The 19,017-nt window shown below is 38.5% G+C and overlaps 1 protein-coding gene across 1 annotated transcript in view; it reads left to right on the forward strand.

Moving 5' to 3' along the window:
- The first annotated feature begins 2,058 nt into the window (after positions 1 to 2,058).
- The window catches only part of IFIH1 (interferon induced with helicase C domain 1), a 60,304-nt gene continuing 43,345 nt past the window's right edge, over positions 2,059 to 19,017 (forward strand). The window contains exons 1-3 of the mRNA XM_081242560.1: positions 2,059 to 2,793; positions 9,713 to 9,881; positions 14,351 to 14,491. Of these exons, the coding sequence (XP_081098686.1) occupies positions 2,338 to 2,793; positions 9,713 to 9,881; positions 14,351 to 14,491 (766 nt within the window). The 5' untranslated portion in view covers positions 2,059 to 2,337. The remainder of the gene's footprint in view (positions 2,794 to 9,712; positions 9,882 to 14,350; positions 14,492 to 19,017) is intronic.

Below are 19,017 nucleotides of genomic sequence, written 5' to 3' on the forward strand. Positions count from 1 at the left end.
TGTTTGTTTGTACTTGCTTTAACATACTGAATAAAACCTGCCAGTACCTGAGGGGGTGAGGGGGACTTTAACAGCCCTAACAGATATCTTTGTAGACACATAACTAAAATTGATAATTTGAATACTTCTGTAGAAATGTCTAATGTGGTTATCTTCTACCTACAAGATAAACTCTCCAAAGTAAATAAAGATATGGTAATATTTTATGAAGAGACAGCAAAGAATAGTATAAATCAGGCTCCTCTGCAAGGCCAAGGTTCTATTTCACTTCAAGAACTTTCACTGTGTGTTTGACATTAAGCCAGCTGCTGGGTCAAGGCAAATAAAATCCCCATTCAGGGGGAAAATCATCAAGGGCCTACTATTTGTAGAGTATTGTACTGGTCCTGTGTAAATATGTCCTTTCTTCAAGCAGCTTACAATCCTTGGGGAAGAAAAAAGGCTTAGCTACATAATATAATTAGCAAATAATATAAGACGACAGCTATAAAGTACTCAATTGGGTATTTTCTATGCCTCCGGTAAATACAAAGATTCTGTGTTTCACTTATCCAGTCCAAAGCTCCACCAAGCTTCCCTGGCCTATCCAAACTTCATTGAATGTGCATTGCTAGCAGATTCCTTTTCCTAAATATATCTTTTTGATAGCCTAAATGACCCCTTCCTCCTCCATATAATTCTGGACCATGACGTTCTCATTATGAAGCAGATAAACTACCACCCACAGTCATCCAGGGCTGCAGAACACCTGAATGAGTAGCAACGTGAAGGACTCACATTTATGTGGCTTCTGTACTGAACCAAAGCTGCCCCCTTTTTTTTTTTTTTTGCGGTATGCGGGCCTCTCACTGTTGTGGCCTCTCCCGTTGCGGAGCACAGGCTCTGGACGCGCAGGCTCAGTGGCCATGGCTCACGGACCCAGCCGCTCCGCGGCATGTGGGACCTTCCCGGACCAGGGCACGAACCCGTGTCCCCTGCATCGGCAGGCGGACTCTCAACCACTGCACCACCAGGGAAGCCCCCCAAAGCTGCCACTTTTCAGTGTGGGTGTCTTTTCTTTTCCCTCATGACATAGACAAATGTTGATGTTTACTACAAGTTGGTACATTAGTTGCTAATTAAGTTTCTAGCTGCTTCAGCCAAAACTTGCTGTACTGAATCCAAGAAAAGAATGGCAGCTACATCAAAAATAAGTTGTTGGGGATTTTGTTTTGTTTTATTAAAGGAAAGTTGTATATTAAAGAATATGGGGCTCTTACATACTGGGAGATGGGAAACCTTCAGTCTAGGCTTCCTCCTAAGCTGAGTTGGTGGTTCAAGTCCTTCAGCGTCTGTCACCAGGCCTTGGTCAAAGCCAAATAAATACTACTATCTATGCATGAGGCAATACAGTTAATTGTTTATCATTACTTGCTCTTTTGCATACCCACCCACAAATTCCCAAAGAGTTACTTTTTGGGGACCCACAGAAGGGCAGGTTTGTCCTGGAAAGGGTACAGAGGTCACTTCATCCTGGGGTTCTGGGCTTAACACATCTCTGAAAAGATGTCTTCTTAGCTTCATCTCTCTGCCTGTCCCCTGTAATCTTACCACTCAGGCGCGGCCAGGGGCTGCCTGCATTCACCAGCCAACGCTAACACCTTGCTGTTGACATCAGGGTCAGTGGCAGTTTCTCTTCCCCTCTGGGCTGGGAAGCGCCCAGTCACGCGCTTTACCCCCTCCACATTTTAGCTGACAAGGGGTGATGCGAGGGACTTTTTTTCCCTGGGAAAGAAGTCTGAATTTTAAGGCCGAACCCTGCAAGGTAGACGAAATACCCGCTGGCATTGCTGGAGCGCTGCTGTCTTACTCGCTGGAAGAGAGAATTCCCTTTCATTTTCTTTTTCCCACAGGGCCCTTGACGGAAGGACTGTGCGTACCGGAACCGACCAAAGGGTGGCTCCTCCCAGACCAGACACTCCCCGCCCGGCGGACTACGTTTGGAAAGTCCTGAAGAAGAGAATCGAAACAGAAACCGAAATCAGGCAAACGATATAACTACCTGGCGGAAAGCTGGCCCCGAAGCTTCCACCCCAGTGCGCCCACGAGGTGCACCGGTCCCTGGCCCCTGCGAGCGCCCGCCGCCGCCGCGTCCTGCCTACCTGCTCACCTGCCCAGGTGCGACCGCGCCCTCGCGCGCCCGCCTGGGCGTCGTGCGGGCAACCCCGTCGTTGCCAGGAGCATCGCTGCAGACCCTGCCGCTCCAAAGCAGCGGGCCACACATCTCGTCCGCTGAGCTGAGAACAGCAACTTGTCCGTCTATTGAGGAGAATCTTCTCCCGCCTCTGAGAAGGAAAGATGTCGTCGGATGGGTATTCCGCAGACAAGAATTTCTGCTATCTCATTTCGTGTTTCAGGGCCCGAGTGAAAATGTACATCCAGGTAGAGCCAGTACTGGACTACCTGACCTTTCTACCTGCAGAGGTGAAAGAGCAGATTCAGAGGACGGCCGCCACCACCGGGAACATGCAGGCAGCTGATCTGCTTCTGAACACCTTGGAGAAGGGGGTCTGGCCCCCCGGCTGGACTAGGATATTTGTGGACGCCCTCCGACTAGCAGGCAACCCCTTAGCCGCCCGCTACGTGAACCCTGAGCTCAACGACTTGCCCTCTCCATCCTTTGAGAATGCTCACGATGAATGTCTCCAATTGCTGAACCTCCTTCAGCCCACACTGGTGGACAAGCTTCTGGTTACAGATGTCTTGGATAGATGTGTGGAGGCGGAGCTGTTGACAGTTGAAGACAGAAATCGGGTAGGTGTCAGTTCAAATGGAGCTGGACTTGTAGGCAGATACAGGTATTGTAACTCGGGGTTGTTCCTCCATTTGCCCCATTCCAAATGTTCTTTGATATCTTTTGGTAAATTCGGATCCCTCCTTGAGAAGAGAATATCTAGGCTTTTAAAAACATAATTTTGAAAACGGCTACTTTTCTAATTCTTTCACTGAAATAAACTAAAGAGGAGTTAACTCTAGAATAATAATGTATGCTAACAGACAACATTTATTAAACACTTACTGTGTGCAGTTGGTATCATTTGCAAAATGTATTATCAGAGTTCATGCTCACAATAATCTATTGAGGGTTTTTTTTAATGTTATTAACTGTGCCGTTTTACAGATGAGAAAACTGAGGCAGTTTAAATAACTTGCCGAGTTCTCCCAGGAAGACATTAGCAGAGCTAGGGATTTAGTTCCTGATGGTGTGAAATTTTATATCTTATTTTATAAAGTTCCATAGAACAGGGATCAGCAAACCATGATCCATGGGCTAAATCCAGCCCGAAACCTAAGAATGGTGTTTAAATTTTTAAATTTTCAGTTCATAGAGAAAGTTTTATTGGAACACAGCCATGCTCATTCATTTACATGCTATGATTGCTCTTGCACTTTAAGAGCATTTGAACAGAGACGTATAGCCTAAAATATTTATTATCTGGGCTTTGAACAAAAGTTTTGCCAATTTCTGGCCTATATTATGCACTATACCATTTAATTTTGGTCCAAACGGGGAAACTACATAGTACACACACACACAGACACACACACTTTTTTTTTTCTTTACTCAAAGTTTCAACTCTCTGGGAATCAAAAATTGGAGATAACTAAAAAAATATGTTGCTAGTTGCAATTTTCCATATTAATAAAAGAACAGTGGATTTTTTTTTTTTTCCGGTACGTGGGCCTCTCACTGTTGTGGCCTCTCCCGTTGCGGAGCACAGGCTCCGGACGCACAGGGTCAGCGGCCATGGCTCACGGGCCCAGCCGCTCCGCGGCATGTGGGATCTTCCCGGACCGGGGCACGAACCCGTGTCCCCTGCATCGGCAGGCGAACTCTCAACCACTAAGCCACCAGCGAAGCCCAGAATAGTGGATTTTTTTACGTGGCGTTTTGACAGGATGAATTTTACAGGTGACTTTACACTTAATGTTTTATTGTTCATTGTCTTTCAGTGAGTGAGGATGTACTGTGGAGTATAGAAATGCTTACCTGTTTAAATCTGACTTACTCAGGGTGTGTGTCAGAAGTCTTATTTTGAAAGGCATGTAGGCAAATAAACCCATTTTGGGGGTCAAAGTCTAACATGCTATGATTTTTGACACTTTCTTTCTCTCTTTCTTTTTAATTCATCAACTGTTTGTATCCTTGTTACAAAGTTCTGGGCACGGGATTCCTATCAGCCTATGATGTGACTTAGTCTCTGGTGACTAAAGTTAATACTCCTTTGTCCACTTGACAGCCATAGGGCCTGTCCAAAGACCCAAGCATGCATCTAATTTTGATGACTGGTTTTCCCAACTAGTAAATTACTTTACACTGTTGTCGGTAACGTTTATGTAGTTTTGTGTATTGAGAACCAGCTAGAACGCATTATAGTAGTCCAGCTGGATATGACAAATGTGTACATCACTGTGGCAGAAACTTAATTTGGAAGACAGTATGCAGCCTTCAAGCCAGCTGGAGATGGAAGATGGCATTTCCAGCCACAGTAGCTGTTAGGAAGTCCAGAAGCAACAGAGTCCAGTAACACCACAAAGCTGTTTATGTTTGGTGGGTACGATGTCCCGATTGCCAGCGAAACAGCACTTCTCCTTATTTACTCTAAATATGTCTGCCTATCAGCATCACTTTTGTCTTGCCTGGATTGAATTTCTGCCAGCTAGTTTTTATCCAAGTTCTTGATTCTGGCAAGCTTGGAGGCAGCTAGCAGGAATGCAAGGGATTTGACACAAAGAAGATATAGAGTAAAGGGACATTTGTGTAGTGGTAGCAGTTAAGGCCAAAGCAACCCAAATTCTCCCTCAGAGTTGTATTTCAAAGGAGGCCCTGAAAGCTAGAGGAGCTATGTATCTGAGGCTTTCAAAGGAGCAATAGTGTCTGTGTGAAACTTTGGAATAGTTTTTGTACACGTCATTTTACAGGTACCATCAGTCTCAAAAGGAATCAATGGCGGATGATGGAAAGGCACCACGAGGTTTAGAAGAATCCACAGCATGTTGATATGGGGTCCTTGAGGAATGTTTATCGTATAACAGCCAAGTGTAGTGGGGAAAGCATGGGAATTTGGAATGGCAAGACCTGGATTTGAGATCTATCTCTGTTTCTTACCATCTGTGTTACTTCGGACCAAATTATTTGTTTCCTGATCCTAAGTGTACCCATGAACATGGACATAATAATAATTTCCTCTCTCATTCACAGTATTTTATTGAACATGAGTGAGAAATAGTGTTTATGAAAAAGCTTTATAAATAAGAAAGAGCTGTTTGGTTATGATGATGACTTCTATTATTTATTTGGTCACATTTCCTTGTGAATTTAAAGTTTCAGGGATTTAGGTAAATACCCCATGTTGAAATTGAGATCTGTCTCCTAAAGTCCCTGGATTAAACTGTGATCTGAGGAAGAAACAATGTTTTTCATCTAAGGATGAAACCAGAACCCAGTTAGGACTAAGTATAATATTGGTGCTTAATAAGTGTTGATTGATTGGATTTATTTCCAAGGAATTGTCTGGAATAAGAAATGAAAACACTTGGAGTAATGAATTGCCTTGCCAGCCATTGGGGAATGGATGGGTGGATGATGAATATAAATAAGATCTCCAAATCTGCTTTTTTGACACCTTAAAATTGCATTTAACTAAGAAATCAGAACTTCTAAAAAACACTTTATTTTAATGCTTTTCCGGTTTTCCAGTTGACACTTTCTACTTGGTCTTGGATTCTCACCTCCACCTCCCAACCCCTGCCCCTCTTACATAAGCACTTCTAAAAACATGATCCTAGATTTAGTTTTGTGACCAGCAGGTACCCAAAGAAATTTATTTAATTGACTGATTATTCATTCATTCGGTTTAAATTTATGGAGCGGCACCTTGCATCAGACACCATGCTAGTGCTGAAATGATTGGAGAATAACACAAATACTCTCTGTGCTTTCATGGAGTTTACGATGCAGTGTTGATCAATGTTCATTCTTCTAACAAATAATTAAAGAATGTCTAGTATATGTGAAGCACTATTGCAAACTCTGAGGACTCAGCAATAAATACAAGAATCACTTTATAGATCATTATAATAGAATGCTCCCTAACAGTAAGGGGGTGTCCCTGTACCGGCCTGCTTCTATTTAGGATGCTAAGTGACATCATAGCACGTCCATGACTTAGACAACCATGAACTGTGGATCATATAAACATTTCTATAGTGTTTTTTAAAACATTAATTAATTAATTTATTCATTTATGTATTTTTGGCTGTGTTGGGTCTTCGTTGCTGCGCGGGCTTTCTCTAGTTGCCGCGGGCGGGGCCTACTCTTCATTGTGGTGTGCTGGTATCTCACTGCAGTGGCTTCTCTTTTTGTTGCAGAGCAAGGGCTCTGGGTACGCCGGCTTCAGTAGTTTTGGCACGCAAGCTCAGTAGTTGTGGCTCATGGGCTCTAGAGCGCAGTCTCAGTAGTTGTGGCACATGGGCTTAGTTGCTCTGCAGCATGTAGGGTCTTCCTGGACCAGGGCTCGAACCCGTGTCCCCTGCATTGGCAAGTGGATTCTTAACCACTGCACCACCAGGGAAGCCCCTCCACAGTGTCTTAATATCAATTTGAACAGTTTAAGTAAGCTGCGTGTTTCAGCCCTGCCCAGTTCAAAGCATCAAATATCTAGAGTCCTAGAAGACCCTCTGTACCTTTCATTTACACATTAGAACCGCAGATAATATCACCAGTCCAGCTAGAAACCCTCCAGTTCCATCTACATGAAGTTGAGTATTAGAGTTAATCTCCTTCTAGCTCATTGTAATGTCAGGTAAATTAGGATGGGTAAGAATTTTATTAGCAACAAAAAGTACAAATAAGAAATTAGTTATGTCATTGTGACAGTACATAGTCATTCAGAAAGACATTAACTCTTGGAGGGAACTTGTTCTTTAAAAATTCTTTGTTTTTAACATAAGAGTTTTGCTTCCGGATTTACTGGTACTGAGGGTTGAGCTCTGCTATATTAAAAAGTCACCATTATATTTAAATAGCTATCTACGGTTGTTCTGAGGGGGGAGAAAGCATTTTTATCTAACTTTACAATTGTGTTGGCAAGCCAGTGCTTAAACGAAGTATCTTTGGTTTCTCTACTGATTTCTGTTAGAAAAAACATAGATCAAAGAATTCAGGATATGAAAGCATTGAACTGTATTACCCACAAATTCATATTTATTTTACACTGTATAAATTAGTTAACAGTGTATCCATAGACATTTTTAACTTCATATTCAGAGAATACATTCAGTGGGGAAGGAACATGAGTGGGAATCATTATATGTCCTGTTTCAGGCTCAAGTCTAAATATTCATTTCCCAAGAATTTCAGTAATCAAGTGTATATATTGGGATCTTATATATAGGAGAACAGATTAAGTAAAAAACATTGTGTAATTGCTTTAAAGGGAATTGATGTACTTTCTAGCACCCAAACTAGGAAGATTTCTTAAAAATTCAGAATCTTGATGACCCTGCTAAAATTGCACAGGTATTATATGTAGTTCCACATTCAAATAATAAAAATATTTGCAGGAAATAATGGCATAATGATTCTCAAATGCCTGAACTCAGTAAGGACAAAGCAAGCTTGACAAATACAATTCTACAGTAAAGATCGAATAACTGGTCAATAGTCAAAAAAATTTAGTGGATATAATACGGTTAGGTTTTTAAGTATAAGTATTTATTACAGTGCTTCACTTGTTCATTTTAGAGAAATGCTTTCTGATGACTACTTCTGTGGAATGAGTTTAAAGCTGATAAAAGGCTGAGATAATTAAAAATGGAAATGGTTGAGTTAAAATAAGGTGCTCAAACCAGTCTCATTTAGCATCTTTAGAGACTACTGCTTAAGTTAGCAGATAATAATAGAGATGTTACAAACATCAGAGAAGACAAAGAATTTCCATTAGAAAATTAACAAAATTAAAGAAAAGTAGGAAATCAGCAAGAATCTGCTTAGAAATGCTGTGGGGGAGATGGACTGAAATAGCCTAAATTTTATTAAGTCAAGTAGTCATTTTAACCACTTCTTGTCAGAAAATGAACTTAAAATTGGAGACAATTACCAGCTATAATTATAGCTCAGTAAGGCAATATTCAGCCTCTGAAGCCAATGTCTGGGATCTAATTCTACCTCTGCCATTTACTAGCTTTGTGGCCTTAGGGAGGTAACTGGACTTCTCTGAGCCTTGGATTTCTGATCTGTAAAATGGGTTAATATCGGTATCTTCTTCAGAGTTGTTGGGTTGATATACGCAAAACATGTATAATGGCATAATTATCTATTAGCTAATGAAACGAACATATCCTTTGGGTAGAAATCATGTGGTATAATCTTGTACTAAGTAGCATCTGCTGGTGAAATGTTTGTAAAGATAGATGCTTTTCCCAGTCATCATAATAATAAACAGTGAATTTGTACCAGACATTGTTCCAAAAATGTGAATTCCTGAAATTAAATGGTTATTGGATATATTTAGAGGACTAGAAAATACACAAATTCGTAGGAAACAATTAATCTAGCCGAATAGTCCATATTATACATGCAGAAGATGGGCAAATGTTGAGAAAGACCTTTGAGAGTATGTAAGTTAGTACTTCTTACCTAAGCTGCTGATTAGAATCAAGAGGTGCTTTTGAAAAAAACCTTCTGGTTTCCCCCCATGGACAAATCAGAATCTCGGGGGGTAGATTTCAGACATCAGTATTTTCTAAAGCTCCTCAGGTGATTCTAACATGCAGCTAGGACAGACAAACGTTGTAATTTCATTTCAGTTGCTTCATTTTACACATGTAGAAACTGAGGTCTGGAGAGGAAGTGGCTTGACTAATGGCCCAGCAAGGTGATGGTGTCCTGCCTAATTTCTTTCTGGTCTAAATGTGATCTTTTCTCCAAATGTCTGGTGCTGTATTAAGAACTGGGGAGATGCACTGTAATAATGATTACACTAATGATTCACACTTAAAAAGATTTACTAGATTAATCTAAAGGAGAAATTAAATGAAGGTTAAAAATAGTAATGAATGGATATAGAAATGCTTCTGCCCAATACTTAAAAAAAGAATATAGAAATAAATTTGTCTTATAATATTAAGTAAATACAAATTTTTTAAAAAATGTATTATAGCAGTAATTAATAATACAAATATTAAAGAATATAAATCTCTGATAGTAATTACTTATTCCATAATGGTAATAGTGAAGAAAGAGAGGTCGGATAAGAAATGTTTGATTTCCTATTTATAGACTCCACATGAGTTGAAAAGAAATAGCAAGCCCTAGATATACAGAAAGAAATTGATGCAAATAGACATAACATGGCTAGACATTAAAGACGCCTTCTTTTGCACCCCTTATTCAGAATGGCGGAGGTAAAACATCTGTTTCCTAAGTGTCAGCTTTGAATATCTCAATAGCTTTAAAAAATAGTGTATATTTAAAAGGGGGATTGGCCCAGGGATTTTTTTCCCCCTAGAATCCAAAATTTCTGTAAGCGGTATTGCTGTTTTCTTTAGTATTTGAATATAAGCCTTTATACATATACTTAATTGTGCAATTTTTCTAAAGGCTAGTTCCTGTTTAAATTTATTCATAAGATAGTTGGACTTCTTTAATTCTACTTTTCTCTTAAAACAGGTTTCTGCTGCAGAAAATAATGGAAATGAAGCAGGGGTAAGAGAGCTACTGAAAAGGATCGTGCAGAAAGAAAACTGGTTTTCTACGTTTCTGACTGTTCTGAGGCAAACAGGAAACTATGCGCTTGCCCAGGAGTTAACAGGCACCGACTGCTATGAAAGCAATGCAGGTATTGCTAATTCTGCAAAGGGTTTTTGTGTTTCGCCTAGTGACTGAGAGTTTAAAAACCTGTAGACACAGTGCCAAATACTAGGGTATTTAGAATCAAATTTTCAAGCGATTTTGAGAGGTATGTTTTCTTCTTTTTACAAATGAGGAAACTGCTGCTTGGGAAAAGATGAACCTTCCAAAGACCACAGCGCTCAGCAAGCTGGGCTGGAATATTGGCAGCTGACTCCTTGTCCAACATGTTTTCCATTTCCCATCTTATTTTGGAAACAAAGTGATTGTCTGATATTTTTATCAAGATAATTTTAACACTGCCTAGACAAATAAATTGGAAGAAAATATGTTAGTGGTTATTACAACTGCTGCATAGTCTTCTGGACATTTATATAAATTTTGAAGGAATTTATTAAACATTTGATAAAAGGCCTGTAATTGCTAACATATCACAGTGTTACCTTCTGTGAGTTTTAAAAAGTATTCAATTATAATAATAAAATAACAGTTTAGAGCTCTTTCACATATATCATTTGTAAATCTAATATAATCTGCCATCTTATTTTTCTTTACAGAGTATGTATCCTATGCTTTTAAAAATATCATATGTAAGACAAATTGAAGTTTAATTGGTAATGAATGATTACCAATTTATAATTGGTATAATTTATTCACAATTATATATAATTTAAATGATTATAATCATTTCAAGCTTACTTCACTTCTTTTATTCAGTCAGTCATTCAATCAACATGTGAGTACAAACAATGTGCCAGACACTGTTCTAGGTGCTGGGGATATGGATTTAAACGAGACATACAAAGTCCCCATTCCCATAAACCACACTTTCTAACGGAATAAGAAACACAGTGAACAATTTTCTAAGCTACTTATGCAAAAGAAAAACAGATAGTTACTAAATTATTAGAGTAAACAGCATATTATGATTTTATGCTGTATTATTTATGAAATAGCTTAATTTTGCTCAGTGGTTAGAATTACACACAATATATATACACATATATTATCTGTGTGTATATATATCTAGTATATATATACACATACACACAACATTGTGTACGTATGTGTGTGTATATGTATATATATATAGAGAGAGACAAACACAAACAAACACAAATGTTTTTACTATGAAATATTGAAAAGCCCAGAAGAATTACAAAATAATATTAATGGACCTGTGTGTAAATGAATCATGGGGAGTGAAGTGTAATCCCTGTTTAAGGAAGGTCTTCTTGCTTCAGCCCAAAGCAAATGCTGTATGGTGTCATATGTTTGAGAAGGCCACAAAGTGAAAAGCTCAAGAGGCTCCCCTTTTTGAGATTATCTAGGGATTTGAGGGGGATTTATTCAGCCAAATGTGGTTAATCCAGCTTTCAAAAGCCAAGCAGTAATTCCATGATCTGTCCACTAGCAGGTCCCCCAGTTTCTACTGTCATTGTTTCTATTTCCACAGCAAAGTGTAACTGTATTTTAAAAAAAAATCCCTCTCAGTAGAATCACCTTGATTTTGCTTCAGTTCTCTGGAGTGGGCTCAGTGGTGCCACTTGCTTGCAACATCAAGATTATGGCCCAGCTATTATTTCCACAATGTAACTCTAATGCCAGTTTGCTAATTCTAAAGGGACTTCAGGCCAAACTTACATACAATAATGGGGCCAAATTTCTCCTACATACCTCAAGGATGAGCTGCACCCCAGTGCAGATCACACCCTCTCATGATGAGTTCCCTTTCAAGACCTCGTGGGACCATTTCCATCCATGGCAAACACCCTAGGACTTGAACTTCAAAGGGAAATGGCTACAGTCTCAATTTTTTTGTTCCCTGGGAAATTTTGGCCTCAGTGTATCAAGGGATATTAGAAAGAGCAGCCTTGCAGATCACAAAAGACCTTGTTATATCCATCCCCCAACGTAGAGGGTACTTACCCATTTTACGGTTGTGTACTAGTTTAGGAAAAAGTCTAGAAGACCAACTCTAAGTGTCTTCTAGCTTCTCCTGACATAGGCAACGTCTCGCCATATTTCTGTCTTTTTTTTGTTGGGGGGGAGCGGAGCAACAAGTTACATACAACATATTTCTTTCTAAGATATTTTTAAGTTCCACTTTACAAGGTGCCTTGTTGGAAGCTAATGTGATTTTTCAAATTCTAATGCTTTGAACGATAGCAATCCTAGGTAAAGTATATACACGTAATACCTGTATAATAACACACCTCATCATATACCTCATCTAATATTCACATGCCTTCCTCTTTACTTTCCTTATTATATGCCATAACTTTGTATTATGATTAAGTCTTTACATGTCTGTTTCAGAATGGCTTGGGGACTAGTTTATCCAAACTCTCCTAGCCTGTGCACATAATATTGGCTGGCCAAGGCCAAACATTTTATAAAAGGGATAAAGGCCTTCTGAAAAGAAAAAAGTGGCACCAATTATCCAACATTCTTTTCGCCCTCCCTGGTCCCCTGACATGATCCTCTTACATTTAGGGCTTTTCTTTCTTTCAACCAAAGTGGGTGATGATGGATGTTGCCCCAGGTATGTGGGCTCTTACAAAGACAGGGAGCCCAGGAGAAAGGGATTTCTAAGCTTCTTTTGAAGGTTGGATGGAAGATGCAATCCCCTTCTGGGACTCAGCATCCTTACACTCTCACTACCCCTACCAGCAGTCAGGGTGCTCCTGACCAACTCATTCCAAATAAGTAGGGCTTACTTCTCATGTCCTCCCCTGAAAATCCAATCAGGGGAGTCAGGAATTTAAATATTGTTTGCTAACCTGTATATATTATTAAGGGAATCTAACCATTTTTCTAGCAGGTCTTGATGCCCAGAACAAAGTTAGCTGTCATTATTCAAAGTTAGCTGTGGTAGGAGCTGCTGTGGATGGAATCGAGACCCCCTGCCACCAAATTCATATATTGAAGCCTTAACCTGCAATGTGACTGTATCTGGAGCTAGGTCTTTAGGAGGTAATTAAAGTTAAATGAGATCCAAAGGTTGGGTCCCAATCTGATAGGACTGAGGCCTTATACGAAGAGGAAGAGAGATCTCTGTCTCTTTCTCTCTCCCCACCATGTGAGTACAAAGTGAGAAGGTGACATTCTGCAACCTCAGGAACATGCTCTCACCAGACACCAACCTGCTGGCACATTGACCGGGGACTTCCTAATTCTAGAACTGTGAGAAAATACTTTTCTGTGACTTAAGTCACTCTGTCTATGGTACTTTATCATGTTGGCCCATGCTGACTAACACAAGAGCCTGGGCTCTGGATCCTGACACTTACTGAGTCCTGGCTCCTTCATGTCCCTGGATGTGTGACTTTCACTGGGTACTTGCCCTCTCTGTGCCTCGGTTTACTCCTCTATGAAATGGTGATAATAATATTACTGATTACCCAGGATTATTTTGAGGATTAAAAGATTTAACATTTGTAAAGCACAAAATAAATTGACTATTATTATTATAAACCCCAAACATACTTAATATGTACCTACAAATATTATAAAATCATCTTGTCTAAAGACAAACTCCAAAGTCAGAACAGTTTTCTTCAGGAAATTCTCCATACACAGCACACATTTTCTCCTTATTCTTTAAGATGGGTTAATCGAAAATGATACTTTAAGAAATGTTCTTTATGGCATCAGTCTCTGACGCATTCTACTTCAGAAGGGCAGAAACTCTTGTCTTTCTTTGTAACTTTCTTTCAAAAGTCCTTAAGAAAACACTCAATACATGTTGGCTGAAGGAAAAAAAAGGTCAGGTGGAAGAAATGGTGGGAAGGAGAAAGGAAGGATTCAGAATATTTCATTAAATTTCTAAAAAATCTCCAGAAATCCAGAATACATGAATGTAGGCTGACATTAAAGCATATGTACATCTCGTGTAGAACACTCAGTGAGAGAACAAAAAGGCTAGAGCACAAGCTGAAGAAAAACTACCACCAAGTTTGCATTTTCATTAACGCAGCCTTACATGTGACTTTGTATCACTGAACAAGTGGCTTACTTCCTAAAGCTGATGGTCAGATAGGAAATCGTCACACTTAGGATTAGCATAAAACTTATTATATTGGCTTTTTAGATAAAATTTAGTCATCACAAAAGAATTACTCACTGTGTTCACATAAAAAAATAAAAATACTTTGTCACAACATAAAAACATGTTCCAAGCCTTACAAAATGTCAAAGTATTGTAGTATATTTAGGCAGATCTCTACTAGGGACCCCACTTGGTTTTCAAAATAAAAATGACAGCTCTTTATATTGTATAAAAACTTGCATTGCAATACAATTTGCATTCTGTTTAGAATTTCAAATTTAAGTATATTCAAGTTAATCTCTATTAGGAACCCCTATTCTGTTTTCAAAATAACAATGACAGTTATGTATACTGTAAAGAAAACTTGCATGGCACTATTGTTTAGATTCTAATACTTTTATTCACAGAGTCTGAGAATTTATCACCAGAAGATGGTCCTGAAGTCAAAGAGCCCCTCCTTTTAGTCACAGATCAGCCCAGTCTGGAGGTCTGGGACACAGAGAATAATTCATTGGAACCGTCTTTTGCAGATTCTTCTGTAGCTTCAGGTACTTGGGACACACACATACTTTTACATGCACTAATTAACTACTTCTGGAAAAATCAGTTGCTGCCTTGATGACATTAGGATCTATTAAACAGAGGGAGAAATTTTGGGCTTTGGGGTTTTGTGAGTATTTGTGTTAAAATAATATTTCTGGAGGAGATTAAATGAAAATAATTGCTCTTTGTGCCTAAAAATGTTTCAAAACTAATGCAATATTAATATGTTATGAACATGAACACATTGGGTTCTAATTTTATTTTATAAGATATCCGTGGTCCTTGTCATGTGGTAAATATCATAAGCAAGTCCTGCATTTCATGATTTTCGAAGTACTTTCAAATACATGAATTAGTGGGTTTTTAAAAAAAAAAGATTTATTTATTTATTTATCTATTTTGGCTGCACCGGGTCTTAGCTGTGGCACGCGGAATCTTCATTACGGCACGTGTGATCTTTTAGTTGTGGCATGCGACTTCTTAGTTGTAGCATGTGGGCTTCTTAGTTGCAACATGTGAACTCTTAGTTGCAGCATGTGGGATCTAGTTTCCCGACCAGAGATCGAACCCAGGCCCCTGCATTGAGAGCATGGAGTCTTACCCACTGGACCACCAGGGAAGTCCCCATGAATTAGTTTGACTCATCCAAATTTCTGAGAATTAAATGAGGCCATTACGTTTTCCTCTTTTTACAGACTGGTGTGTCGCAGAGAGGTTCAACTGGGTTATAGAGACCAAAACCAAGGCTTTAGAAAAGAAGATGAATGGGTGCTAAACAGGAGTTGGTTTGAATTTCAGTAACTAATTGGTGTGGGTACTAGATCCACCATGTCCACCTTTTAGATATGAAACAGCCCTGGAAGAATCAAACTAATTTAATTATTTCCCCTCCCTAATTTGCTCATAATAGGAGAATCCTTCTCTCCTTCCCTCTTTCCCCCAAATGGCCACATTCATTTTTCACTAGAAATAGGTTGAAGTCTGGTGTGCTGGTAAATGTTTACCAAGTGGCTCTCGGGGGAAAAGAAAAAAGCCCTGATTTGTAGCATATGCCAATCTTCATGGTGTAAATACTCCCACTAAGGCTACTTTCAAGTGCCCACATGTCACCGACCACTAAGTCAGGAATAGGTGTGCAGTAGCACACCACTATTTGCCATTTCCATTATACAGAGACAACAGGCTTAAATAGCCTCAACGTCACTGATGATTGTAAAATCTAGTAAAATGATTAGAAATTGATGAGTTTTAAGTATTCTTTACCTTTGTTTTAATATAATTTTTTAGTAAGTCCATATAATTTAATTTTTAAAATTGCCTGCGCTTAACATTAACAACTGGCTCATGAAATTCTAGAAAATTTAACAATTGTTCTTGTGCTGTATGAGCAGTATGAGCTGACTCCATCACACTATTACAAAGTATACTATTTTCAACTCAGAAAAGTAATATAGCTGCATTGCAGGAAATTTGGAAAACATAGAAACCTACAAAGAAAAAGTCACGCACACTTTTACAGTAAGATATATTACTCTTCACATTTGGGTATCCCGTTTTTTTTTTACATACCTGGATGTTTATATATAATGACATTTCTCCTGTATTCATTAGATATTCTTCTACAGCATGGTTTTTAACAATTGAATAATAATTCCATCCATTGGATGTTTTATGATTAATTAACCAACTGTTGATCATGTAGGATGTTTCTAAATTTCTACATCATGAGTAATGCTGCATAACTCTCTTCATATTTATCTCTCAGTTTAATTCTTTTTAAATTTATTTTTAATTTTTAAAATTTATTTTATTGAAGTATAGTTGATTTACAATGTTGTGTTAATTTCTGCTGTACAGCAAAGTAATTCAGTTATATATATACATGCTTTTTCACATTCTTTTCTGTTATGGTTTATAACCGGATATTGACTCTAGTTCTTTGTGCTACACAGTAGGACCTTGTTGTTTATCCATCCTCTATATAATAGTTTGCATCTGCTAACCCCAAACTCCCAATCCATTCCTACCCCACCCAGTTTAATTCTTAAAAACATATTACATAATTGAAATTTCTGGATCAATGATTTGTACAGTTTTAAGACATTTGATACTTAATGTTATATTTCATTCCAGGAACTTGTACCAAATTACATGTGCTCTAACAGTATAGGAGAGTACTTACTGCCCTGAAGCCTATTCTATAAGAGTGGGTAATATTATTTTTAAACTTTGCCAATTTGGTATTTTACTACTTGAATTTGAATTTTTTTCTAATGAAAAATGTTTTTACAAGTTCATTCCTTTTGTTGTTGCTAACTGCCTATTTTTCTATTAAGGTATTTTATATTCTTGCTGGTTTATGTGAATTAGCTAAATATACAGGATAGCAATCTTTTGTCAATAAAATAGTATCAAGATTTTTTATAGTTTGCCTGCTATTTAGCCTTGTTTAAGGTGTTTGTTTTTTTAGTGGAATACTTCTGAAGCTTTAATGTGCTTATGAGTCACCTGGAAGAGGAGGTCTTACTGATATGCAGATTTTGATTCAGTAGGTTCTGTATGGAGCCTGAGATTCTGCCTTTCTCACTTGCTCCCAGGTGATGCTGCTACTGCTGGTCTTGGACTACACTTTAAGTAGCAAGGTTTACTGTACAGAATAGCAAAGCTTTTAAACCTGAATTCTAGAGGGCCTTTTTTTTTTTTTTTTCATTTGAGCAGCTGCGCTTTCTTTCAGAAATCATGATTGCATAGGAATGCCAAATCTACTACCTGAATGTGGGTTTTTCACATTTTAATAAACTTCCTTGGTAGGCTACCTGACATCTCTGTGGGTTACTGGCTATTTTCTAAATTCGCACTAGAAAGAATTGAAGCCAGAACTGAGGCTGGGAATTGATCCTGCATCTCAAATGAAGGTTTTTCATCCAAGGTTGCCAACCTAATGCATCTTGTCAGCCTGTAGTTTATTTATCTGTGGAGCATTCTGAGTCTCAACAAGGACAAAATTAAAGACAAAACCTTTTTTAAAAAATCTGTTTTCTTACTATTTAATATAAAACTTAAAGCTGCATCAAGTGAAAAAAATCTGGACCTTAATAATGGCCTTAAGGGACAGAAAGGGGTTTTGTTTTTCCCTCTTGGGGTCCCCTCCCTCCCTTCCTTTCACTTCTTTCATTTAACGAATCTTATTAAACTCCTATCGTGTGCCAGGCATGCACTGTTCAGTGTTCAGCACTGTAAATATTGTGGTGGAGCAAACCAGATGTGGTTTCTGCTCCCATGGAGCTTTCAAATGATGGGCATGTCAAATGGTAGTCATTATATAGCTGCACAGTAAGTGCTGTGAAAGAAAAGTACAGACTATTAAAATGTGTACTAGTCTGAGAACATGTGAGGGTACAACAAACTGTACAGTAATCTAAGGACTCCATCCAATTCACAGACTTTAACAGTCTTCTAGTCTGTAAGATTCTTGTGGTGTCTGGACTTCTCATGTGGATTAGGGAACAGGTTCGTCCAATGCATTCTGGTTCTTTCCAGAGCAGTAAGAAAAGGTAACTGATTTATGAAAATGGAGTGCTTTTGCTTTAGGCCTTTGCCTCTGCTTCTAATAGATGTTGTGGATCATCCCAGGTATTCATTTCTTTTCTTGCTGCTCTTCAGAACTAAGAATTACCGATGTAAATGACTTGTAAAGTATCATTAACCCAAAGAAGTTATTGTAGTTCTTTGGACTGAAGTTTTTGTTGCAAAATTAACTGTAGAAGGATTTTGCCTACGTTGGCATTCTTTTACAGGATTAACCATCAAAATAAATAAGATAATATTCAATAATCTGTAATATTTATTTGCATAATTTTTTGTGTGTATCTTAATGATATTTACAAAATATAATCTTTATTTTGAATTTCAGTACATTGGGTTAAGATTTCAAATACAGTTACCAAGGTAGCATTGAAAGAAACTTATTATTTAAGCTACACACATTCTATAAATATGAATTTTCATAGGCAAAAAAAATGTGACTTGAATTATTTCTAATTATTTATTTATTTATTTTTTGCGGTACACGGGCCTCTCACTGCTGTGGCCCCTCCCGTTGCGGAGCACAGGCTCCGGACGCGCAGACTCAGTGGCCATGGCTCACGGGCCCAGCCGCTCTGCGGCATGTGGTATCTTCCCGGACCGGGGCACGAACCCGCGTCCCCTGCATCGGCAGGCGGACTCTCAACCACTGTGCCAGCAGGGAAGCCCTATTTCTAATTTTAAATTAAGACTTCTCTAATTTTTATTTCCAAATCAATTTCTAAAATATTGTTTTTCAGTGCATAATAGTCTTTGTGGATACAAATGTTAATTATTTATAGTTTTAATGCAAAGATTCTTTGTATATTGTTTCTAGCCTTTTTTACTCCTTAACACACCTGACAGGTAAGACACACTAGTATTAGTAATAATGGTCCACCCTGAAACCAATTTTAATCACTCCTTCAGTGATTAAATCAGTGATTTAATCACCAAATTTAATCTC

This window comes from Mesoplodon bidens (genome assembly GCF_964165515.1).
Source record: "Mesoplodon bidens genome assembly, chromosome: 8".
Lineage (NCBI taxonomy): Eukaryota > Metazoa > Chordata > Mammalia > Artiodactyla > Ziphiidae > Mesoplodon > Mesoplodon bidens.